The 25,076-nt window shown below is 50.0% G+C and overlaps 1 protein-coding gene across 1 annotated transcript in view; it reads left to right on the top strand.

Moving 5' to 3' along the window:
- Window positions 1-24,068, top strand: part of SORBS1 (sorbin and SH3 domain containing 1) — a 218,909-nt gene extending 194,841 nt beyond the window's left edge. The window contains exons 25-29 of the mRNA XM_081104358.1: window positions 1,387-1,578; window positions 2,991-3,755; window positions 14,310-14,500; window positions 17,562-17,674; window positions 20,796-24,068. Coding sequence (XP_080960484.1) covers window positions 1,387-1,578; window positions 2,991-3,755; window positions 14,310-14,500; window positions 17,562-17,674; window positions 20,796-20,863 — 1,329 coding nt within the window. The 3' untranslated portion in view covers window positions 20,864-24,068. The remainder of the gene's footprint in view (window positions 1-1,386; window positions 1,579-2,990; window positions 3,756-14,309; window positions 14,501-17,561; window positions 17,675-20,795) is intronic.
- Window positions 24,069-25,076: the final 1,008 nt, after the last annotated feature.

Below are 25,076 nucleotides of genomic sequence, written 5' to 3'. Positions count from 1 at the left end.
CTTGACACCAGGAGAAGTTTGAAAAACTGTGAAGCCAAAAGTCACAGGTTCTCAGCTGTGCAGCTTTTGGGGAGTTAAATAATTTTTCTGAGCCATCATTTCTTTATATGTAAAATGAAGATAAGTGGCTCTCCTAGAGCTGTTGCAAGAGGAGTACATGAAACAACGTTTAGCATCTAGTTGGTACTTAGTAAGCAGGAGATTATGCCAGTATTATTATCATCCATTATTGCCTTCGAGGAGCTTAGCATGCTTATTTTATATTATTATTGATTTTTAGAGGAAGGGAGAGGGAGAGAGAGAGAAAGAAACACCCATGTGAGAGCGAAACATCCATTGGCTGCCTCCTGCAGGCTCCCCACTGGGGAATGAGCTGAACTCCGGGCATGTGCCCTAACCAGGAATCAAAACAACAACCTTTCGGTTTACAGACAATGCCCAACCAGCTGAGCCACAGTAGCCAGGGTTCCGCTTGCTTATTTTGAACACAAGCTGGCAGAGACATGTTCTTCCCAGGAATTCCAACACTTCACCTGCCAAAATTCTCTGGCTTACTAAAGTTACTAGTTTCATTGAGGACTGAGGAGAGTGAATATATGCCTCAGGTAAAGATGAGCCCCTCATAGAAAAGAAGAAACGCTGGAAGCAACCCAGGTGCCACACCTCAGGTGAATGGCAACTAAATCGGCGCAGGCATGTGCAGTGGGATAGCCCACAGTGGTCCTTACGCTGCCAACACTGTTAGAAATGGAGAATTATTTTTCTTGAGAAAGAACGAGGCTCACTACATGTTGTTTAGTATAAAAAAAGTAAGTTGGAAAAGGGAAATACAGTGCCTACTCAGTTTTTATAAGAAAAATACGATGTGCAAGTCCAATTCACAGAAACAAAATTCAGTCTGGGAAGTTCATATATAAAAATATTAACAGTAGTTGCCCGAGTGATAACATTATGGGTAACGATTATTTCTGCTTTATATTGCTTGTGCTTTAATTTTTCTATAATGACACAGGAAAAAATAAAGTTATAAAAAGGAAGAAAAAAGAGAACCCCTCCCAAAAAGCCTTTGCCTTAGAGAAGAAGTTTGCATATCTGTCCGTTATGCATTTAGTGAGTGAAAACACTCCATTTGCCTGCTAGCTTCGGGGAATGAGTCTGACCTTCTTTATGGAAATATTTACGGGCCAAGCTCAACGTCCCAGCATCCAGGTAGCTCCACTGCTGGGAGCATCACCATCCCAGTGGTAGTAATTCTCTCCAGGTCTAGCAAGGAAGGTTCATGTGAGCAAAGAGTGTGCTAAACTAGCAGGACAGCGAGGGGTGCAGGCAGGGCCTCTGGGGCTGGGGCATGGTGGGACACGGACCGCGCCTTGCTGTGTCTTACAGGGTGAGAGGATCACGCTGCTCCGACAGGTGGACGAGAACTGGTACGAAGGGAGGATCCCGGGGACGACCCGGCAAGGCATCTTCCCCATCACCTACGTGGACGTCATCAAAAGGCCACTGGTGAAAAACCGGGTGGATTACATCGACCTGCCTTACTCCTCCCCAAGTCGTAGTGCCACCGCGAGCCCACAGGTACCTACGCATCTCGTCACTGGTTTTCACAGTCGGTGTGACAGCCCCTCGGTGCTGAGGGCACAGCCCCCCGAGGGTGGCTCTTCAGCCTGTGATTGAGAACAGTCCTCAGCAGGGGGGTGTAGACACACCGGGCCTGTCTTCATGCATACAAACGGCACTTTTCACCCCTTGTTGGGAAATATTGTCACACCCTTGGTTGGAAAAAAGGGAGAGCTTAAGGAAATTGCTCTGGGGATAAGGTGATGAGAGGGAGAGAAATCGGAGCCTTTATCAGCTAGTCCAGAATTCTGTGCTGGGAGTACCCAGTGAAGCGGGCGGGGTGCCTCCACTGTTCTTCCGTGCCATGGCCCAGTCGGTCCTTGCCACCTCATTGGTCAAGGTTGGTTGCAGAAGATAAAGACCCAGACTCTGCTTTGCAAGCAGAGACCAGGTTTAAAACGTAACTTCTAGCACCTCTGTGTACACTCGGCTGAAGGAAGGGGGTTTATCACAAAATGTTCACTTTCCTGAACATGCATTATGAGCAAACTGGTTTTAAAACATGAATTATTCCAAATCTCCACTTCCCCAAAGCCAAGAAAAACGAGGACCCTGGGCTCGGGAGAGGCATGTGGGCGACTTCCTGCTAGAGCCCCGCCTGCTGCCACTGGGTTGTCGGGAGGAAGGAGAGCAGGCCCGGGACCAGGTGACAGTGGATGGTCCTCTCTCCTCTCCTCCCGGGTCATGTTCTCCTCGCTGACCGCCCAGGGCTGACCCAGGAGATGGGTACTGGCAGGTTCTCTGCCCAGCAAGGTCCACCTGCTCTGATCTTGTGGGCACAGGGTGTGAGATCGGTGCAGCACATTCTACTTTATATTACAGGGACTTCAATTCGATGTTTTGCCTGACTGTAGCCAAGCGAGACTATAAAACTGACCACCCTGCTCGTACTCCTCTCTGGAAGGCTCTTTGCTGAGCCCCCTGGAGAGAATAAAAGCCCAAGGCAAGGCGGGGCAGTGGCAGGTCACCGTTTTTCCCTCGGTTCTGGGTCAGGGCCTCGGTTGCCCAGGTGGTTGGTGGGGCAGGCGGGCAGCTTCCAGTGTGTTCCTTTGGAAGTGACTCTGCAGACCAGGTGGCACAGGTGTAAGGGCCCAGTGGGACCCCTTTATCTCTCCCCAGCTCCACTCACGTCTTCCACCCTCCCCAGCTGCACACGATCACAATCACACACACACACACACACACACGTGCACACATCTCAGCTTCTCTCCGAACCTAAGCAGACAGCTTCCTCTGGATACCAGAGTGTCCCGCTCGTCTCCATCTCAGCCTCTCCGTGTGTCCCTGTGGGTATTCCTCCTTTCTTCTTTAAGCTGACTCTACCTTGTGCTTCTTCCTTTTGTTTTCCTCTCTCTCCTTTTCTTTTTAAGTTTCCCAGTCACAGCAAGCTCATCCTGCCAGCCCCCTCATCTCTGCCTCACCCCCACCGAGCCCTGTCCCCTGAGATGCAGGCTGTCACCTCGGAGTGGATCTCACTGACGGTGGGGGTCCCAGGCCGGCGTCCTCTGGCCCTGACCCCACCTCTGCCTCCTCTGCCAGAGGCGTCTGTCTATTACACTGACCACCTTGCCTTTTTGACAAGGCCTAGTCCCTCCCTGTCCCTCAGCCTCCCCCATTCGAGCTGGTCGGGTCGTTCCACCCCCCACTCGATTGTCTCCCCGCTGGCCCTCCCTGCCCCACACCGAGCCTACTCCCCGGTGCCTGGTGCCCAGACCTCCCTTCACGTCAACGGAGACAGTGGCAGCCACAGGCCCCCTCCAGGCTTCCCGCAGGGCAGCTTCTCCCAGCCTCTGCTTGGGAGCCCTGATAGTGTCATCTCGGAGCTTAGCAACGCCTTTAGCAGCCAGGGCCCGTGGAGAGAAGAAAGCAGACAGTACGAAAGGAAAGCAGAGAGGGAGGCAGGTGAGAGATGCCTGGGCGGACCCACGATCTCTAAGAAGAGCTGCTTGAAACCTTCAGACGTGGTCAGGTGCCTGAGCACCGAACAGAGACTCTCAGACCTCTGCACCCCCGAGGAGAGCCAGCCCAGCCAGGCCCTGGGCAGCCCTTTCCCGGGCAGGGAGGCTGAGCAGACAGAGCCGCGTAGAGGTGGCGAGCAGGCTGAGCGGAAGGCTGCTCGGAGTGGTGTGCGCCAGGTAGGCCTGTAGCATGACGTGTGTGCCTTGGCATCTCCGTCGGCAGGTGGGCCAGACGTCTCACCCACGGTCTGCCTGCCGAGGCCACGTGATGCCAGGGAGACCCACTTGCTTGTCTTGGGAGAAGAAATACCCAGGAGGGAACAGAGGGGTCCTTGATGAAGGTGTCAGTGCTGGGAAGTCGGTGGCAAAAGTCAGGCTCTATTCCGGCCATTTGAGGGAATTCCAAAGACCCCCCCTTGGGGCACCTCCTGCACAAGCCCCTGAGAAGGAGGAAGGCCTTCCCTCCCCCATTCCCGCTGCGGAGATCACCTCGGTTTGCTCAGACTAACAGCTGGAACACAGGCTTCGTGTGCTCAGTGTGGTTTGCTTTTGTGTGAGAACTGCTCCGTGGCATGCCGTGCGGCTCCGTGGTCTGCGTCCTGTCTGTCTGGGTGCACAGGCCTTTGTTCACTGCGAACAATGCGCTTTGCTTCGGGAGGAGCGTTCAGGCCCCACACCGGCCTCACAGGTTTGGGTCCCTGACTGGGCACGCCTGCTCTTCATGTGACTGTCCCCTCCTCTGTCCGTGTCGGCTACAGAGATTCCGAGTGCGGACCAAGGTGGCTGTAGGGTGTTTTGAGCGCTGAGAATTTGGTGTGTGGGGGGGAGATAAACTTGGCAATTCGATCGCGATTCCAATGTGGCAATGCTGTTCAATACCCCAAATGTCAACGAAGCCAGGTGTGCCTGCCTGCCTACCTCCTAATGTCTAGTGCTTGGGAGTTTCTTCCCTTTCTGAGCCTCAGTTTCCCCATTTTTAAAATGGACCTGATAACACCTACCTCAGAGAGTGGTCGGGAGGGTTCCAGGAAGTCACGTGTGAGAAGTGCTCGCACGGGCTGGGGTGGCGCATGGTCAGCATTTTGTAAATGGAAGCAACCATCCCGGGTGACCTGGAGTTGCTTCTGGAACTGAGAACATTCTAGAATGTCTTTAGCACCCAGTGGAATTCTTGACGATGTCGCTCCAAATCATTTGTCGTCTGCTGTGTACGATGCCCACAGGAGACTGCTTGATCTCAGACCTGGTGTCCCCATTTCCCTTTAAAGTTTCATTTTTCACTCAACAAATATTTACTCAAGACCTGTAGGCACCAGCCTGGGGGCAGGGGGCAGGGGTCACCCATCCCTGCCCTCGAGGAGCCTGGGTCAGCAGCGCCAGGACTGCAGTGATGGAGGTGCGCTTGGAGCCCACAGAGACCCACACGCAAGTGAGGCCAGACCTCCAGCTCCAGCCAACAGTGGGGAGGGGGCCGTGTGCTGCGGGAGGGCGGTGTGGGACATGTCACCACTCAGGCCGAGCCTCACGCTAGCAGCCACTTAACCTCCCCGCGCGGGCTTCTCCTGTGCCAGGCGGTCCCTCCCTCCGGGGGGCGGGGGGCTGTGAGGATAAAGTGGGGGTGTGGTGCCGGCACAGGGAAGGCTCCACAAGGTGATATTGCTCCAGCTCCGGGTGTGGGGCTGAGGGGCACGGAGCACCTGGGGAGGCCATGCCGGCAGGCGCTCCTGGGACGTGTGTTCACTGGGGAAGAAAGGGTGCGGCCGGTGAGGGACAGAACAGTTCATTGGTGAAGTGGCTGGTGGGACAGAGTTAAATGTGTGGCACAGGAGCGGTTCTGTACACATTCCCCGTCAGTCCTGGCGCCCGGAGACCTCCTTATTGTCAGCAGTGAGTCACAGCGACCTGCCTCCAGGCCCAGCACGCACAGGAAGAGCGTGGTGCCAAGCCCTGGGCCGGGCTAGGGGTATACACGCTCCCTTCCTGACGGAGGGGCGAGAGGAGGAGCTGGCCACACGGGTGCCAGGCTTGATGAAATCGATGTTCCGTTCTCGGTGGGCCTCCAGGCCGCCAGTGGACCACTTCCTGTCCCCGCCCTCTCTCCTCTCTTCCATGTGGCGCCCAGGCTGTGGGCCTTGCTCCCTACGAGAGCTAGAGGGTTGTGGGAAAGGGGCTGCTGCCCACACACCTCCCTCCCAGCCCCTTCACTGCCCCTCCTGTGCCTGGGAACAGGACCCCGATACTCAGGAAATGGGGTCCTTCAAAAGAAGCTTCCTGCCTCGCGAGGCCCTCTGGGCGACAGAGCTAAAGATGGAAAGGACTTCAGTGACACTGTTCTTTGGTGGCCGTCAGGATGGTGCGAGCTCAGGCTGAGTCACTGTAGATAAATGTGCTCCGGACCAGTCTGTGTTATCGGGAAAACTGCCGGCCACTCCTCTTGCTGTGGGGAGCTGAACCAGAAGTTCACATGTATCTGACCAGTGAACAGAGGGAAATGCCCGAGAGCCTTAAAATCACAGATGTTCTGACTCTTAGGATCATTTCTCTCCCATCCAAGCATCAAGGATGTTCTAGGCCCGTACTAGGTGCTGTGAGAGACAGAGGGAAGACCATCAGGGTTCTTCCTGTTGCTCTTGGGAAAGTCTCTCTTAGGCTCCGCGGACCATGTGCCGGGCTGTTTACACAGCAGGCCAGCCTCACCTCCCAAAGCCCCCCACGCTGTGTGCCTGGGTGACTGCTCCCTGCCTATACTTCTCCACTCAGATGTCCTTCCAGAAGCATTTCCTGGCGACGGATTAAATGCCCCTGCAAGACGGATTAAATGCTCTGACCTTGTGCTCCCACAGCCCTCTGCACCTCACCTGTGGGGCACGTCTTCAGCTCTATGGCATTTGCCCCTTTGCTTGTCTGTGTCACAATGAGAGTGAGAGACCAGGACACATGATCAATGGAAGGCGCTCAATGAATACTTGTTGAATGAAAGATAAAAGATGACTGACCCCAACTAAAGGAGTGTGTCATCTCCACTGGGAAATGACATGTCCACAGTAATTATAATGCAGAGAGGAGGACAGACAGCAGCTCACTCTGAGGGTTCAGGATGCGGGGAGATGATGAGCACTAGGAGGGGAGGGGCCATCTGGAAAGGCTGCGTAAGAGAAGTGGGGTTTGACCTGGGAGCTCTGTGGGAGGCACACAGCCAGAGGGTGGGGTTCACAGCAAAGACATAGGCCTGCCACAGCCCAGGGGTGGGGATGTGAAAGGGGGTACAGGGAGTGGCAAGTTCCCGGTTGGGGTGACCCGTAGGGTGTCTGCAGGGGAGAGGGGGGTGGTGTGGAGAAGAGGCTGGAGCAGAGCACGGAGGGGCTCGTTGGTGCCACGGCGGGCATTCGTCAGCACAGTGTGGCTAGTCATCTTCCTCACGGTCACGTGACCCTTGTGACTGGGTTGTCAAACTTCCATTTTTGGTGCTAAGTCCCTGCTTTGCTGCTTTCCTTCCCCTTAGTCACCTGTCCAGCCCTTCCCACCACCCCCAACTCTGCAGATGTGCGAACACTTGCCTGTGACTTCCCACTCCTTGGTAGCCTCCCAAGCTGATGTCACACAGGTCCGTCCCTTGTGTTTGTAGGTGTGTATTCTCTGAACAGCAGAAGCGGGTGAGCCAAGTCGGGGAGGGGGCTGGGGGAGGCGCGCTGTGCGGACAGGATGCTGGGCTCCAGCTCCCATCAGCCTGCGTGTCTTTGGATGAGTCACTTCCCTCCTCTGGCTCCCCAGTCCGTTAGCAAAACAGTCAGACAAGAACAAGGGTTCTTTCTGTCTTTGCTGGTCTCGACTAGCTAAAAGTCCAATGTGAGTTTCAGTTGAAAGGAAAAGCAGTACGGCATTTATTATGGACTTGCGAACCTTCTCAATTGAAAAGTGAAAGTTTTCCCTTTTATTATTTGAGGGACAGCTTAATTGAACAAAAACATACATACAAAACGCCCAAGAGTTAAGAATCATCAACCAAGTTCTTGAATTTGAGGGGCATAATTTTGGCCGAGCAAGTTTAGAACAACCAGTCCAGCGAGTAGAGGGGAAGCGCCTCTCGGAAACCTTCATGAGCATCAGCAGACATTCACTGGGCTTCCCCAACCAGGGCACTGTCTCCTGACGGACGCCCAGCCTTGGCTTCTGAGCTCCTACAATTGGTGAGAGCCTCGTGGAATTTCTGATTTAAAAAGCATCTTTAAAGATCACCTGTTTCAGTGACTCCTGACTTCTGGGTTATGGAACCTGTGGGAATCTGAGGTCAGCCAGGGATCCAGGCCAGCATCCAAAGTCCGCGTGAAGTTTCAAGAGAGTCACACTTGAGGCCACCTGGGAGCTCATGGACCCCAGATTAAGAGCCCAAATCGATTGGACTTCCATGATGAGATGAGAAAGCTGAGGTCTGAGGAAAGTGACACACTTTTGTGATGTCAGTTTGGTTCCTAAAGGGAAGGAAGCCAGTCAAACAATAAAATCTGAAGGCGTGACATTTAAAAATAAAAATATTCAGGAAAGCTGTGTGTCTGAGAAATGCAAGAACAAATCGCTTGGCGGCCTAGAGGAAGGAAAGCTGCTCAACTGACGACAGAGTGATGTGCTTTGGTGGCTTGGGAACATCCCTCACCACGTGGGAACTAGGTTAGTTCCAGAGAGATAAGAACAAAGACACAGGCCTGCTTTGGGCACAGACATCAGAACTAGAAGGAAAAGCTTGCAATGCACCTTGTGAGAACCAAAAGGAAATTTAAAATGTTAAGATATCCAACAAAGAATGGGAATCATTTCCCTTTGGCTCCCTCAGGAGGGAAATCTCTAAGTACCGAGGGCATTTAACAATTTACAGGACGCGGAGAGACACTGGCCAAAGTTCTTACAAAAATAACCAGCGTCTCACCATCTAAGATGGGGAACTAAGACCCAGCGTTGAAGTGTCTCCCCCTGAAAAACGTTAGGAGAAGTGGTAGACAGCAGACCCCCTAGCTCCAGAGATCAGGGTGTAGTGGAATGTGCAGGACTTGGAGTCCCAGAGACCGGGGTTCAAATCCTGGCTCTTCAAATTCCCAACTCAGACTTATTGGGTCTTAGTTTTGTAATCTGAGGTACATAGCGACCACTTTGCTGAATTATTATGAGGACTAAATGAGATGTCATGAGACTAAAGCACCCAGCCCCGAGCATGTAATTAGAACCAATAAGTACCTGTTGTGTGATACTGATATAGCAGGAAAAAGAACTGTAAGAGGTAATTTACTTTATCCTCCTTACCCCGTTCCACCACAGAGAGGAAGGTGGGGGGAGGAAGAGAAGAGTGTAAGTGGTGGGAGAAGCCTTTTACTTTGTGTTGCACAGATCCAGAAGTTAGAAGTTCAGATTGACTCTGCCAGTCCCTGCTTCTCCGTATTCTCTCCCACCTGGAGTACAAAGCCACCATCTTGGAAAGCGTTCGGTTTCTTCATAGTTGAGTGCCATTTGCCGTTGCTCCTCAGCTTGTTTTAGGAAGGAAACAGCAGTCCACATTCCAGACTCTGACAGGTGGCTGAGCATGGGAGCGTTGTAATCAGGTTTACATGACGACAGAGCTAGTGTGTCATCTGCGGGGGAATCTGGTGGAGACTAGGGCTGGGTGGTCAGCGGTGGAACTAATCGGTTGTCACTGGTTTATATTTAAGCTGGGATCTTTTGCTCAATGAAATCAGGAGAATCAGCGGAGTCAGAGCCGGCCGGGGGGGGGGGGGGGGGGCACAGAGCAGGGCGCTGCAGGATGGCTCTAGGTTCCCTAGAGCCAAATCCCAGGAGCCTGAGTCACTCGGGGCTTCCTACTCCTCGGGCAGAGTTTGCCCCGGTACGCCAGGAGCTGCAAACCTTCTGTCTCCATCGGAGCACCCTCACCTCCCACACTGCCAGATCCCCCTCTACATCGGGGGCTACTGTCAAAGCCCTCCGTCCAGTCTTCAGTGGGCGATGAGTGGTGCTGTCCCCTTCAGCCAGTTCAGCCCTGCCCAGTGCCAGGTCTCAATCACAGGGTGCTTCCACTCCAGTCATGGAACATTACAGCCAAAGGACATTGATGTAAATCTTGTCCAGTCCTCTGATTTCACTAAGAACTGGAACTCCAAAGAAATTAAGCATTTTGTTCAAATAACAAATTGGTATCAGAGCCTGGCCTGGAAGCCAGATATCTCACCCCCAGTCCAGTGTTCCCCCGGGAGGCCAGGGTAGGTCAACAAAATGTGGGTGGGGTGTGAAGAGGCGGAAAGGTATGGGGCCTGAGATGAGGAGAAGAATACCATCTCCGAGGCCCGGGCAGGCTAGGAGAGCAGGTATCTCTAGGTGGGTCCTGCATGTTGAGGTTGAGTTCCTCGATCCTGCCCACACCTGCAGGACTCTCTGCTGTTCTTCCGCCTGCAGACAGTCATTTGGGGCTTCGGGCTTTGGCACACACCAAACACTGGAAGAAGGTGCTTAGTGTCTGCACAGTAGCACCGGGTGTGTTGTGGATCCAGAGGGATGAACAGTCCCAGGGAGCTAGGGTCAGATTTCTGAGGGGCTTCCGTGAACTGGAGATGGAAGGGCAGCAGGGCCACAGAGAAGGACGCTGCAGGGTTGCTCACCGGGAAGAATGAAGCCAGCGCTCCAGCCAAGAGAGGTGCTTGGGTGCATGTTTGCGAATAGGAAAGCAAAGCAGTTTCTGAGTCCAAGACTACCACCTGTTTGTTGTTGATGAGGGGGGAGGGGAATGCAGTGTGTGTGTGTGTCCGTGTGTGTATGTGCGCGCCCGTGTGTGTACGTGTGTTGGGCCAATTGCTGTTTTCTAAACATGTGAAAAACTTCATGCATCTCCAAGAGTCCAAAACGCACTTAGCATGAGATAATACCCTCTTTATTCTTAACCCCGGATGAGGTCCTGGTGAGAACGTGTGTCTACTTTTAGACCTGAATAAGGGCAGACTATGAGGACCAGGGATCAAGGCAGCACTGTCCAGTGGGAACATAATGTAATGTTAAATTTTCTGCTAGTAAAATGGAGCAGGTGAAATTAATTTTAATAATTTATTTTATTTAACCCAATATATCAAAGTAAATTCACTTTAACATATAAACAATATAAGAATCACTGAGATATTTTACATTCTTTATTTTGTACTTTATTTTTGAAATCCATTGTATATTTTATCCTGGCCAAGTCACATGTGCCTGCTGGTGACCATATTGGCTGGCATAGGTTTGGAGGAAGAGTCTAAGGAAAGCATTTCCAAGAGGGAGAAATTGAGCCCGGCTGGTGGGCTCATGGTTCAGTGTTGATCCATGCACCAGGAGGCCACTTGTTCAATTCCTGGTCAGGGCACATGCCTGGGTTGCGGGCTCGCTCCCCAGTGTGGCATGTATAGGAGGCAGGCGATCAATATTTCTCTCTCTCCCTTCCTCTCTCTCTAAAAATCAATAGAAATATATTTTTTTAAAAGGGGGAAGAAATTGAATCTTAATTAATAGGGTAAATGTTTGTTTATCTTGCCTTCTTTCTGCATTTTCCCACAAACGTTAAATAAGGAACCAAATTGTCCCTACCTCTGGGAGATGAGTTAAGTGTGTCCAGATGTTAAGTGTGTTTGGATGTGAAGGTTGTGATAATGATTGCCTTCTGGTTTGGATAGGACCTGAGACCAAGGAAGGCGGGGCATCAGTATCCCTTTCAGTACTGGGGACCCTTGAGCTAATGATAGGATGACGCCTATTCGTGCACATCGTACCTTTCACATGATGAACAGGTAATGAGAAGGTACACGCTGGTCTTCTGAAGAGGCTGAGCTGGGTGTGCGCTGGTGCTACCAGCTGCCCGTCATGACTCAAGGGGTTGGCGTACAGGGATCAGACACGGAGGCTCAGCTCTCAGGGGCTTAGCCATGTTGTCAAGTTCTCAGACTTCCCTGAGCCTTAACATTTCATTTTCTGCCCGCCCCTTGTCACCGCGTTAGTACACGAGTCAGATGAGGACTCAGACTTATATGTGCTTTGAAAGCTGCTTTTTAAAAATGCTTTAAAAAGAAAGGGTTTCGTAGAATATCAGTCCTTCTTTCTGTATCTGATTCACCAAATCTCTTATGTGCCAACTATTTGTGGATGATCGATTCCAGTCACTGCTTTGGGATTAAGTTGATTGAAAGATGCTAGGGACTTCCGTAAACTGTGCTGACTACTCTGAGAGACTATCCGCATGCTCTCTGGTCTGCATTTGACCTGAGGTCATCGGGCCCCAGCTGGAGTTTGAAAATATTTTTATTTGTATGAGAACTTTATTTTTATGAGGTGCGACCCATGTCAGTCTGACACAGAGAATCTCAGTGTCAGATAGTTGAGAGCCTCTGCAGCCTGTGGACCAGCCGTCTCAGCACACACCCCTGAGGTGCCACTCGGGAGCCTGCCTTTGAACAGGATCCCAGGAGAGACCAGCGTCCATGAAAGCCTGAGAAGCACTACCCCATGTCCCAGCTAGTGATGTCAGCGCAGCCTCAGCTCAGACAGCTGCTGGGGCAGGCCACACACTCTCTCATCAGGCAGCCCCTGCTGTTGCTGGACAGACAGCTCTTACTTTTAGAAAGTTTCCCCTTCGCTCCCCTTGCCTGGAGGTATGCCCCACTCGGGGTGCCCAGAATAAGTTTCATTCTTCTGCTGTGGGAAAGCCTGCAGAGTAGGCTACTGCTTCCCTTTGTTCCACAGAAGCCTGGACCAGAGGCTGGTAGGTGATGAGGGGGCTATGCAGGGTCAGCGCCTCTCACCTGCCAGAGCCTGCAGGCCCTGAGATGTTGTAGGAGGAGCTTGAAAAGGACTCTTCCAGTCCTGCGTCTGCCTTCACTCCTGCCGAGTCCAGGGGGCTGACTAGGTGATTGCAGTTTGGAGGGCGTTTGGAGAACTTGAAGGGGTTTCCCAAAAGGACAGGAGGGTAGAAGTGGTGCCTGGAATGGAGGTGGGTCCTGCAGCGTCAGCTTTCTGGGTTCTAAAGAAAAGGGGATGTGTAACCCTGCCCTGCCTGTCTCCGGGGTTTCTGCAGGACTCTGTGAAGCACGGTCAGTGAGCACACTTGGGAATGTGGGACATGGTCCGGGATGACAGGGAAGGTCCTCGGGGACAGTCGATGACACCAGGAACCAAGTGCACCACGAGCTCACAGTGTGGCCTCAGGAGGCCTCACCCTCTCGGGGCCTCTCTGGAAAGAGGGAGCTACGCACAGGTGTCCCTGGAGGTGCTGAAGCTCAGGGCTATGATGGTGGGCCGCCTGGAGGAAGTCTCCAAGGATGGCTCTTCAAATATTTATGTAGGGAGACTCCCCAGAGCTTGAGATTGAATCCTTTGTGAGGGAAATGATTTCATACACCCTGCGGTGCAGGCCTGGCCTCTGCTGTGGGAGACCCACTTTAAAGAGGGGTGCTCGGCCATGACCGCCCCTGGGGTACCTGAGCTGATGAGTGATGGTCTCAGCTCCGCTCTGTGAGACGTCTCAACTCCTCAAACACCTAGCTGGAGTGTGTCATGTGCAGATCTTTCCAGAACAGTCTTGTTCCAATACTGAACATTACCAAGGAGCTTTTCAGAAGCGTTACTCAATTTTTGTGGGTCCTGAAGCGTGGCGTGCCTGATAGTTTTGTGAGCCTGCTTTGCCAGCAGTTGGCCAGGTAACTGAAACTGGCTTTGGTCCAGCAGCCCATCCATAGATGCTGGGCAGCTGAGAGCAAGGGGACCAAGTGTGTGGTAACGGAGGGACGTAACTGTTCTTTAGACAGCCCTTCCGTGTCTGTCTGCCACTCTGGGGCCCTGTGTTGTCCTTCTCACCTCCCTGCAGCCATGTCTCAGCCTCCCATCTCATTGCCTGGATGCTTGCTTCTAACTCTGTACATTGCATTTTCTCCTGTGCACCCACCGTGTTGTCATGGAGACTCGGTGGCCCTAGGCTACGAGTGTCCGGTGTCATCGAGTGTGATGGTGTGGTACGTGTATTTGCTCACGCTTTTATTTTGAATTCTTTCCAATGTGACATCTGCTAAAATGTCTCCCTTATAATTTGCTTGGTGATCACAGCCTTCTCATCATTCATTGAGCGCAGGACCTGATCTCACAGAATCTGAAAAGAGCTATGTGGTAAGACGCCTGTTGACTAAGACTGTAGCTTTTCTAAAAAGAGTCCTTACTGGCCTCCAGAGTACAGCCGGGAGTACTGCCTGGTTAACTCTCAGCCACGAGTTACAGGATTATGTGGCTACTGTCGTAGAGAGATGGTAGGCCGCCCCCTTCCCTCTCAAAAAGCAGAGGAATTAGAGATGCCATTTCTCCTCTGCCTCCATACGGGATTAAATCAATGTCTTAGTGCATGATCGGGGATACATACTTGCATTTCTATCCTGAAGTTATTCTGTTTGTAACAGTTACTCACTAATTGCAGGCTTTTATGCTGCTACCTTTTTTTTTAATATTCATACTAAATTCCGAATTCTGTATCTTACCTGTTTTTCCATGCTTACGCCTGGATCCCTCCTGCACTCCACTACTGGAATATCTATTTTTTTAACCTGGATCTTCAACTCTGTTGTTTTCCTGGACTTATGTGCTTCGTCTGGAATGTTCCATCTCTTCCTCTCTTTCTTTTTTTTTTTTTTTTGTCCCCATGTTGACTGTTTTATGGGGGTTTCTGGATATCTCGGGGCCACCTCACAGGAAGCAGTTTGCAATGAGATCATAAACATTGCCGAAAAGTCTGTTCATTACTGCAGCACTGTCTCTCATCCCCTTGACTTTCATCACAAGGTACCCCCTTCTGACAATAAATCATCTTTAATCATTTCTCAGCAACCTCAAGCCCAGCAGCGAAGAGTCACCCCCGACAGGAGTCAAGCCTCACAAGATTTGTAAGTACCCGGCAAACTTCAGTTCTCTCATTTTAGCAGACTGTTGGGCTCAGGAAGTGTTCATTGACTGGCTGTGGGGCAGCCAGGCAGGGGAATGAGTGAATCACTCCCAGCTTCTCTGAGAATTCCGTGTTTCCCATCAGCCATGTGAGAACAGGTGGCAGGTCAGTAAGGTCATGACCTACTGGGAGAGAGACAGGTACAGAATGAACTGCTCTCCAAGGGCAAATGAGAGCTGTGCTGACTGGCTTCCCTCCTAGTGTTGTGGGAATAGAGGAAGGAAATTAATTCTGACGAGAGCTGAGTGAATAGGGTTGATCCGTTCGTTAAGAACAATATATTGGCTCTGTCTCCTCTTTTAAGCACAGGAGTAAACTCCATTCCCAGAGGGAGGGGATTTGGAATAAGCACTGAAAGACAAACTGGACTTGAGGGTTAGAGCAGGGTCTTCCTGGCTAAGGAAACCACATGGGCACGGGGGGCTTGGACAACCTCAGAGGTGCCCACGTGGCCGCAGGGTACAGTTCACGGAGGAAACAAAGCTCAAAAAGTAGGTTGGGACCCGTTGTAGAATCCATGATGCGACTGAAATAAGTTTGGGTTTCACTCTGCAGGCTCTCAGGAGCCACCAGAGGGTTTGAAGGAGGAGCATATTGCTTCTGTTTTGTTTTCGGGGGGTACCTCTGGTAAAGGAGTAGAAGGTGGGTTTCAGAGGCGAGGGACAAAGATGCTGATCAGGAGATGTTAATCCAGAGCCTGAGGGCCTGAGCCAGGACAGAGTGGGTGCACTGTGACCACGGGCACATGAAAGGTCACGCAAGGAGACTCCGGGTAGAGCAAGAAGGGAACCGAGGGTAGGTCCTGGGAGAACAACTTTTAAGGCAACAGAGGAGCCACAGGAGACTCGGGAGAGGGGTTAGGAGCGATCCCTTGTCCAGATTGGAGCAAGCGTGTTCGGTCAGCAGTGCCTCCTGCTCCAGAGCGGCCAAGGCGGGAGGAAATGCGACGTGTCCTCCAGGTGTTCTGTTCGGCAACTGGAGAAAATCATGGGTGACCTCGGAGAAGCAGTTAGAGACGGGGAGGCAGACGCCTCCTTAGAAAGGGTTGGTAGTCGGTGCCATGGTGGGTGAAAGGGCTCTTGACGGAGGGAGTAGCAGACAGAGAGCGGGTATTTTTAGGGTGCAGAGACTTAAGTACATTTGTACCAGAGGAGAAGGGGTTGACAGAGTCAACAGATGTAGGAGAGAACACGGAAGCAAAGGAAATAGAGTTCAACTTGACCCGAGGGACCCTTCCTCCCGTGTGGGAACAGAGCAGGAGGGAGGGGGTCCGGAGACTTAAACCTGAACGGGGCAGCGTGAAGAGCCCTCTGCACAGGGAAGCAGAGGAGGCGGGGGACTCCCACCCAACGTCAGCGCTGCCCGGGCGACCCAAGCAGCAAGGCTACGGGACTTCCTCCAGCCGCGCTCCGCAGTCTGGGGGAGAGAGCAGGAAGCAGAATCAGGAGTTACTTCCCAGAGCTGAGCAAGTGGAGGTGAAGGGGAGCAGCCATTCCGAGGAGGCCAGTGTGGGGGGAGGCAGCAGGCACATACAGAAACAGCAGAATGTGCTCATTTGCCAACTGAAGTCTGTGGCCACTCTTAATTCCTCGTTAGAGACCCTCTGGCAGGCAGATCCACCTACAAAAGATGGACACATTCAGATAAATGTGCACAATGAAACTGCCCCTTTGGTTTTAGCAGAGGAGAATGAGCCTCTTGTTTTAGGCACTGGCTTCGCGTACCTGGGTCTAGTCTGTCTTGCCCACACACTGGAGATCACAGGCATCTACTGGAAATGGTAGATGTTTGGCTCATGGCAGAGTTTTTCCTGCTACTGTTGTGTTTCAAAATAGTGATCAAACAGAACTGTGAACTGGTGTGCAGTGGATGCTTCTTAATTATTTGTCAAAGGAATAAGTGAAAACGGAGCTTTTCCTTGTTGCCAAAGCAGATGCCAGACTTCACCGCATGCCAGCTTTCTCCGAGGTGGCTGTTAGAACAAGCAGAGCAGCACACCCCAAATCGCCTTAGGCCAACTGCCACCTAAATAAAAATCTTAACCCCCAGCTCACTGGGATAGAAAAAAAAGCTTTCAAGAGTTTCAGAAAAATGACATCCATATTTTAAAACAATGAATGAAATGTCTGTTGGTGGATTAAGAAACTCAACGTAGTTTTTCTAAGTGGTGAGGCAACTGGAATATATTTCATATAAATATGACAATTTTATAATATATGACAATTGTCTTGGGCCATCCAATGTAAATTGCCAGAATATAATGTCTATCTCTGGACTTCAGTAACCTCTGACTATTCCCAATAACCTATATAAATTATCCCATGTTAAGAAAAAGCCTTGGTTAAATGTAAAAGGGGAGGGGGACATCTAGACAAAAATCCTCTGTTACGGTAACCAAATGAAACTAAGTAAAAGGATTGGTCATGACTTGCTCAGAAGTGCTCCATCCCTGCCAGTCTTAATTTATTATCAGACTAGAGGCCCAGTGCTCAGATTCATGCACTGGTGGGGTCCCTCAGCCTGGCCTGCGCCCTCGGGGGATGTCAGACTGCCAGTTTCTGCCTGACCCCCGCAGACCAGGCTGAGGGACCCCACCAGTGCACAAATCCGTGCACCAGGCCTCTAGTATGCATATAAGATCTTTGGTTAATCTCTTCCTGTCTTCCCTCCTCCCCCCCCCCCTCTTCCCTCTGAGATTCATCAGTCTGTTCAATATTTCCATGCCTGTGTATTGAGCTTCTGACCCCTGGTGGTCAGTGCACGTCATAGCTGCCGGTCGTACAGTCAAATGGTCAGACGGTCGCTTAGGCTTTTATACATATAGATTGATGTTGAATGGATCTCCCCCAATGATAAGTCATTAGAGAAATCGCCAGTAAAATACTTTTTCTCTCCACTGGTAAGCAGGAAACACTACCTAAATGTTGATTTAACTGAAATGGCTTTAAAAAGCCCTTATTTAATCCTATCAGTCACTTAATATTCCTTTTTCTCATTGATAGATTTAGCTACCAAGCATTATATAGCTATATACCACAGAACGATGATGAGTTGGAACTCCGAGATGGAGATATTGTTGATGTCATGGAAAAGTGTGACGATGGATGGTTTGTTGGTAAGTGGCCTGGTCCCACTTCTCTCACTAGCCGTGTTCTGAAGGAACAACTAGGAGTGATGAACCGTGCAAAAGCCATATTCTCCGCAGGGAAGAGGAGCCTTCTTGGTCCCCGAACCACCATGAGTGCTGGGCACAGTTCATGTTTGCTCTCGAGACTGTGTGGCTGGCAGCAATTAGTGTTGGACGTAAAGCTCAAATCTGCCAGCGTCCAATGGAGGGAGGGCACTTGTCAAATTCATTAATTAAGTTCTGTTTGTATTTCTATTGTGCATGTATCTGTTCTACATTTGGAAATTTTATTTTTTTAAACTCTTATGAAACAACACAAGAAACTTTGACCGAGCCTAGGTCTCTACCATGAAACTCAAGCGTATGTGTAAACATTTCAAGATCTTATCTACTCCAGCCTTCTAATAATTTTAATCAAAGCCATCTGCTTAATTAAAACAAAGGATTCACCTTTATAAAATGGAGGAATAAGTGAAATTCTATTACAAAGCAGATACTTGCTTGATATACTTTCTTATTGATAGTCTTTCAACAAACAGCCCAAAAGCCAAGAATAATCCTCATCACAGATTCAAAAACTGAGGTCCAAAGAGATTAAGTACCTAGCCCAGTGATGGCGAACCTATGACACGCGTGTCAGAGGTGACACGCGAACTCATTTTTTTGGTTGATTTTTCTTTGTTAAATGGCATTTAAATATATAAAATAAATATCAAAAATATAAGTCTGTTTTACTATGGTTGCAGATATCAAAAAATTTCTATATGTGACACGGCACCAGAGTTAAGTTAGGGCTTTTCAAAATGCTGACACGCCGAGCTCAAAGGGTTCGCCACCACTGACCTAGCCCAAGGCCACCCAGGCAGCAAATAGTCGGGCCAGTGTTTGAACCAGGCCCACCTGTCCCCAAGCCTCTGTTCCTTCTTCTGGTATGAGTATGATGTTGGGAGTCACCAGCTCACTCTTTGCCTCAATTTCCCCCTCGTACAATGGCTTTGCCTTTATCTTCTCTCCGAAGACTTTTTCCTGATCTCTCTGCCCAAGCTTTACTAAAGCAAAGTGATGCCAGGGCTGGGGTAGTGAGAACAGCAAGGTCTCAGCATAAACGGGAAGCCAGAAAGACTTGCCGTGGCCTCACCAGCCTCTTAGAAAGCCGCGCATCCTCCCAGTGCCCCAGAAGCCTGCAGGCTCGCTACCTTGAGTGCTGTGTTCAGAGGGAAACCAGATCTGAGAAGTCAGCAGTACACTGGTGCAGCGATTTTCAGCCAGTGAGCCACAGGAATTTTTAAAACATGCAAGTCCTGACTGCTTAGTCAGGGGCACTGACCTCTTTGCCCTTAGATTGTCAAATTTAAAAAAATGGCCCTGACCGGTTTGGCTCAGTGGATAGAGCGTCGGCCTCGGACTAAAGGGTCCCAGGTTTGATTCCGGTCAAGGGCATGTACCTTGGTTGCGGGCACATCCCCAGTGGGGTGTGTGCAGGAGGCAGCTGATTGATGTTTCTAACTCTCTATCCCTCTCCCTTCTTCTCTGTAAAAAATCAATAAAATATATTTTTTAAAAAAATGACAACAGCCAGCACAACGATAGCCGCCCAGTGTGAATGATTCAAAATTATACCAATTTTTTTGGCAAATTGGCAAAAAATACATGTTTTTGGTGTGCCACAGAATTTTCGTAATGAGTGCGTGTGTGCCATGAGATAAAAAGGGTTGAAAATCGCTGTTCTAATGCAAAGAAGTCTAGTAGAAACATAATACAAGCTATGTACAAAATAAGTAAAATGAAGCCAGTGAAATTAATTTTAATATATTTTATTAAACCCAATGCATTCAAATGTTATCATTTGAACATGTAATCGGTATAAAAAACTGTGAGCTACTTTACATTCTTCATTCTGTACTGAGCCTTCGAAGTCCGGTGCTGCTTCCCGGGGCAGCCAGCCAGTTCGGAGCGGCCCTGCCTCAGTGCTCAGCAGACGCCTATGGCCACCGCCAGAGCCCAGCTCCCGGCATACGCGCTGCTAACCTCTCCCCTCCCAGAGCAGTTACGGTTTTTACCAGAACTGGGGGTGGGGTGAGGGGCACCAGTTCTCTAACGGAGCATCCCGGCAGCTTGGTAAAGGAAATATTTCAGATTCCTCAATTCCTCAAACACTTCCAAAAGTAACCCAATATTCAGACTTTGAATAAAGTAACCCAGCCAAGCTCCTCCTCATCCATAAGGCAAGGCGCTCACCAGCTCTCTGCGGCATCTCTGGGCCTTCCCACCTTCTTGACCCTCCCCCCAGGGGGTCAGGTAGTCGCTGTGACACATTCTTTTATCTGAGACGTTTCATTTTGGGCAACAGCTCCAATGCACTGGTAGTGGCTGCTTGAAGGTTGTATTCGACAGGATTCTGAGCCACATCCAGGCCAACTGGGAAAAGGAAGCAGTGCTCAGATTGTGTTGTCTGCTAATGAGAGGGTAATGGTGGCATAGCTGCACACACATGCACGCACACACGCACACACACACATACACGCGCACACACGCCGCTCTAGAGGGAATCCCGAGGGCAGCAACTGGATAGGGATCTGGAGCAGCCCAGGAAGGCTTTGTACCCAAACCGTGTAATGTTCCCGGCTCAACGGGAACCCTCCTAAGGTTGGTCACAAAGGCTGGGAGTCCGTGTGGGGCTTAGGCAGGCCTAGGAGAGGAATTTCCTTCTGATGTGTGGTCATATCCATTGGACTTTCAGAAATTGTAAATCCCCAGTGTCTTGTGTTGGAGAGATGTGTCCATTCTTCCAAAAACGGAGAAGCATTGGGAAGAGCAGTGGCTGGGGATCAGAGGCTTGGGTTCAAGTGTGCCCTGGTGCTTGCTAAGCTGTGGGGCCTCAGCAATGTCACCCACGCTCTCTGAAAAAAAAAAGCTCATCTGAACAAAAAGCAGGAGTGTTAAAAACGCCTGCCTGGCTCAGCACCCAGCCCGGCGCTGAGCCTGAGTGAGGGAAGGGAAGGCCTCACAGTGTGGAGGCCGCGCACTGCGCTGCGGGCTGCCCGGCAGCGATCCCGGGCCCTCTGCACTCCGGCGGGCGGGTCTCCTCATTGTCCGTGTGTTTTCACAGGTACTTCAAGAAGGACCAGGCAGTTTGGCACTTTTCCAGGCAACTATGTAAAGCCTTTGTATCTGTAAGAAGACTGAAAACCGCAGAGATGATTTTTACCGGAGGATGAAGCATAACCCATGAACTGGTCTCTTTATTTGAAAGTTGAGTCAGTAGGAAAAGTAATACAGTGGATAAAGAACGAAGCAAGAGAGCGGGACAGAGAAGTGTGTTGTGTGTAAAACCCGGGCCTGTCTCAGCTCACCCTGCATCAGACAGGCCCGGACCATGCGCTGAGCAGAAAGGAATGAGGCAAATCTGTATTTATATAGCTGCTTCTGGGAGCCTCTCCAGCCCTCCCCTCCGCTCCCCGTCTGAGGTAATCTGACCTGTGGCCACAGAGATGCCTCCTGCTGCTGCCTCCCTGGCCTGCCTGAAGCGGCCCTCAGAGCCCCGGCAGGTCCCCAGCCATTCTCCAAAGGCTCGCACAGACCCCCGCCCACCCCAGCCACCCGAGCCCGCAGAGCCCCCAGCGCCATCAGCGCCGCTGGAGATTGGTCTGGGCTGTGAGGTCATCCCTAGACGGTGGTGGAGGCCCCTCGCTGGACCTGCTGAGGTTAGTGGGGAAATGGAGGCGAACCTTCGGCGCCCGAGCATGCACACCCAGCCTGCGGCATCGCCACTGCCCCCTGGTGTCAGACAGAAAAGCACGGGAGGTTTGCCCCTGGGAGCAGGTGGCCAGGCAGACAGTGAAATGTGCGTGTCCCAGCGACTTAGGTCAGGAAGCCCTGTGGCTCCTGAGGTCACATGCCGTGTGCTCCTTTCCCAGATCACTGGCTTCCACAGATGTTCCCTTTCAGGGCACAGTTTCATTGATCAGACGCCATTACTAATCTTTCTCTTCTGGATTGTTCTTGGCCAGGACAGTTTGGGGTTGATAGGCCTGTTCTCAGGGAGAAAAGGATGGTGATGTTCAGTGATTCATTTAACACCCTCTGATAGACACTGGATGCTGGGCACCAGCCAGCAGACTTACTGCATCCCCAGAGGAGCTCAAGGGCCACTCAGAATGTAGTCCCCCGGGGCTGTGGGTCCTGGTGCACCCTGGCCAGGCTTCACTTCAGAGCAGAGGTGCGGATGCAGCGCCAGGTGTGAGGAAGTGATTCTGCTGCTCCCAGGAGGCCGGAGCTCAGCAGGGAGGCCCCTGCGACACCTGGGTGTTCAGTCACAACTCTGTCTGAGTCCAGGATGTTTGTCAGCCCTCTCTGTTAGACCCCTTGGAGAATGAAAGATAGGAATGGCCCGTTCCCTGCCTGCGTTCCCTGCCTGCGGGGACTCAGAGGTGATTGGAGACACACACACACACACACACACACACACACACACACACACACGAGAGACTGTGAAATGTGCTAAGAAGGGTGTGAGAGAGGAAGAGATGAATTTCCCTGGAGGGATCCTAGAAAGTATTGTATTTCTGTCTCTATTAGCCGACTGTTGGACAACTAGGATGCTGGAAGACCCTTTGCCTGAGGGTACTTTATGACTGAAAACACTTGGCGCTGTTGCCAAGTCTTCAGACTCTCACCCTCTCCACAAATACACATCGGCCACAAGTAGGAGTTGCAATTCCGAGTGCCAGAGTGTGTACAGGAGCCCTGGCTCTCTGCCTGTAGCTCTGAAGTGCCCAGTACCACTGTCCGAAGGTCTGAGTCTTTATAAGTAAGCAAAAAGTTTGTCTTCAGTGTCTCTGCCTCCACCTCTGTCTCCACTACTCATCTTAGGATCCCACCGGCTGCCCATCCCCTATCAGACAGCTACAGTGCACTCACTTCTCTCCCTGTCCTCTTTTCCAATCTTGATGGCTGACTTCTTCACACTAAAGTGTAAATGACTGATACAGGAATGTGTTACCTCTTCCAGAGACATTTGTTTTTTAACTAGGGCAGAGCAGAGCCTTAATCCCCAGGGGAAAGATTATAGAACTAATGGTGGGGTGGGGTGGGGTGGGGTGGGGTGGGCGGAGGAGCCTCCTGGGCAGAAATTCCTTAAATAAGACTCTTAGCTTTGGAAGGTCCCCTCCACTGCCCAGGGCACTGTGATTTGACTCTGAGGGAATGAGTACCAGTGTGTGCACGTGCATTTGCCCAGCAGCGTTTCACTCGTTTGGAAATGTAATTCTTGTATTGGCTAATGTGTTTCCTCATCTTTCTTAGATGCAAACCATTAATATCATGATCTTACCTAATAGTTTTTTGAGGGGTGCTTCTTGATTCTGTAGGTAATTGTGAACACCTCTTTAAATACAGCTAGAAAATAAAACCAATTTGTAAAGCCACATTTGCATATGATGCCAGCCTCGCGCATTTGTGTATCAACAGAAACCCAGATATGCCTCACCAATTTGCCCGTCTTTAATAAAATCATGTGTTCAAATTTGCATCAAACTTCAGCTTCCTATGTATGACAAGACAAGGAACAAAGGTTTCCAATGCTCTTTTGTCTTCAGACATTTAGTATTATAAAATACCTATTTTTATGCTGAGATGTTTATACAGGTTTATTAATAGCAAGTGCAGCTAACTGGCGGCATGCCTTGCAGACAGTTTTGATATATTAGCCACGCTTCTGGGTAAAGGCAAGCCCCGAACCACTTCTCTTTTGCAGTCTCTCTGGGATCAGTAAAAGAAAAAAATCATATGCTTAGGTGGGACTGTAAATATGTATATTTAACTTTGTATAGCCCATGTACCTACTTTGTATAGAAAAATAATTTTAAAAATTTCAATTGAAGGGAGGTAAAATAAGGAAGTCATTAAGTTTTTTGCATTTTTATTTAAATGAAGGAATTCCAAATAATTCACCGGCAGATTTTTAGCACAAATACAGCCATTGTAAAGTTAAAACTTTAAATAAATAATCATTATTTCTGGGAGAGAAGGTAGTTACTATAATCGCAGTTACAGTTTTTTTGGTTTTGACGTTTTTGTTTTCTGTTTGGTTTCTTTTTTTTTTTTTTGGCAGTTCTGTTTATCTGAAGTAGTATTAAGTCCTATTGCTGGACTAGATTACTACAAAAAAGAAAAAAGATTATATTCTGAAAGAAAAATAACTGACATTATACATAACCAATTAATTTAAAGTGTTGCCATTTACATTACACACTGAGAGCATGTGCTGTGCAGACACAGGTTCTCCTGTTCATTTATTTTTCTTTATTGCAGTGGGTTGATAAATAAAGGTGTTGAATTACTACATTTGCTGTACATATCATTTAATAAACTTTATTCAGAATCACGTGGTATCTAGTTGTTCTTACCTTTCATCGCTTCCTCCTTTTGCCAACCTTCCCAAAGGAGAGTTACATTCACTGCTTCAATTTTTCTTCTTCTTTTTCATTCTTTTTCTTTTTTATTTGGGGGGGGGGGGGAGGAAGAGAGAGAGAGAGAGAGAGAAACATTGAGATGAGAGCCAAACATCAATTGGCTGCCTCCTACACACTCCCCACCCAGGGATTGAACCCATAACCCAGACACGTGCCCTGACTGGGAATCGAACTGATGACCTTTTGGTGCGCAGGATGGCATACTGGGCAGGGCTCCTTTTTCATTCTTAATCACTTGCCATCTGGCTCCCACCCACTCCGTGAAGACACCTCTTCTTACCTTATTCTTTTCTCAGTAAGGTAACTTCATGACCTTTGAATTATCGTTGAACATTTCACCATTCTTTCTATACATTCTTATTTGTTCTGATTACAAAAAATAATGCATAAATCTTTAAAAGAAAAGGTAAAACATTATGAAATATGTAAAATGGGTCTTGATTTGCTCCACAAGACAAGGGCACAAGAAGTGACACCACACTTGGTTTTTCTAAATCAAACCTAGAAAGTGAAAGTTCTCCATAATTACAGTTGCTCCCACAGAGGTCACCAATGCCAACTGTCCGCTGTATGGTCCTCCAAGCTTTCTCCTCTGCACATAGGAAATACCCAAATCTATAAACAAATGCTTTGCATAGTCTTTATCCCCTTAACAATGGAACTGGGATAGGTTTCCATAATCCACCAACCCCCTATTGATGATGCAAATGTTTGCAAGTCTCGCCAGCTTTCTACCACAACAAACAATGCTGCATTGAGTACAGTTATTGGCTCAAAGAGCAGGAACATTTCAAATCTTGAGATCCTGCCAAATTGCCTTCCCCGGAAATGCCGATTTATTGTACGGCCAAGACCACGGGAGTATCTGTCTCCCCACCACAAAACTAGCTCATTACCCGCTTCTAGGAAATGTCGCT

The sequence above is a fragment of the Myotis nattereri genome, assembly GCF_964212035.1.
Source record: "Myotis nattereri genome assembly, chromosome: 13".
NCBI classification, from domain to species: domain Eukaryota; kingdom Metazoa; phylum Chordata; class Mammalia; order Chiroptera; family Vespertilionidae; genus Myotis; species Myotis nattereri.
Note: the sequence above shows the minus strand (reverse complement) of the source record. Positions and strands in the feature narration are given on the sequence as shown.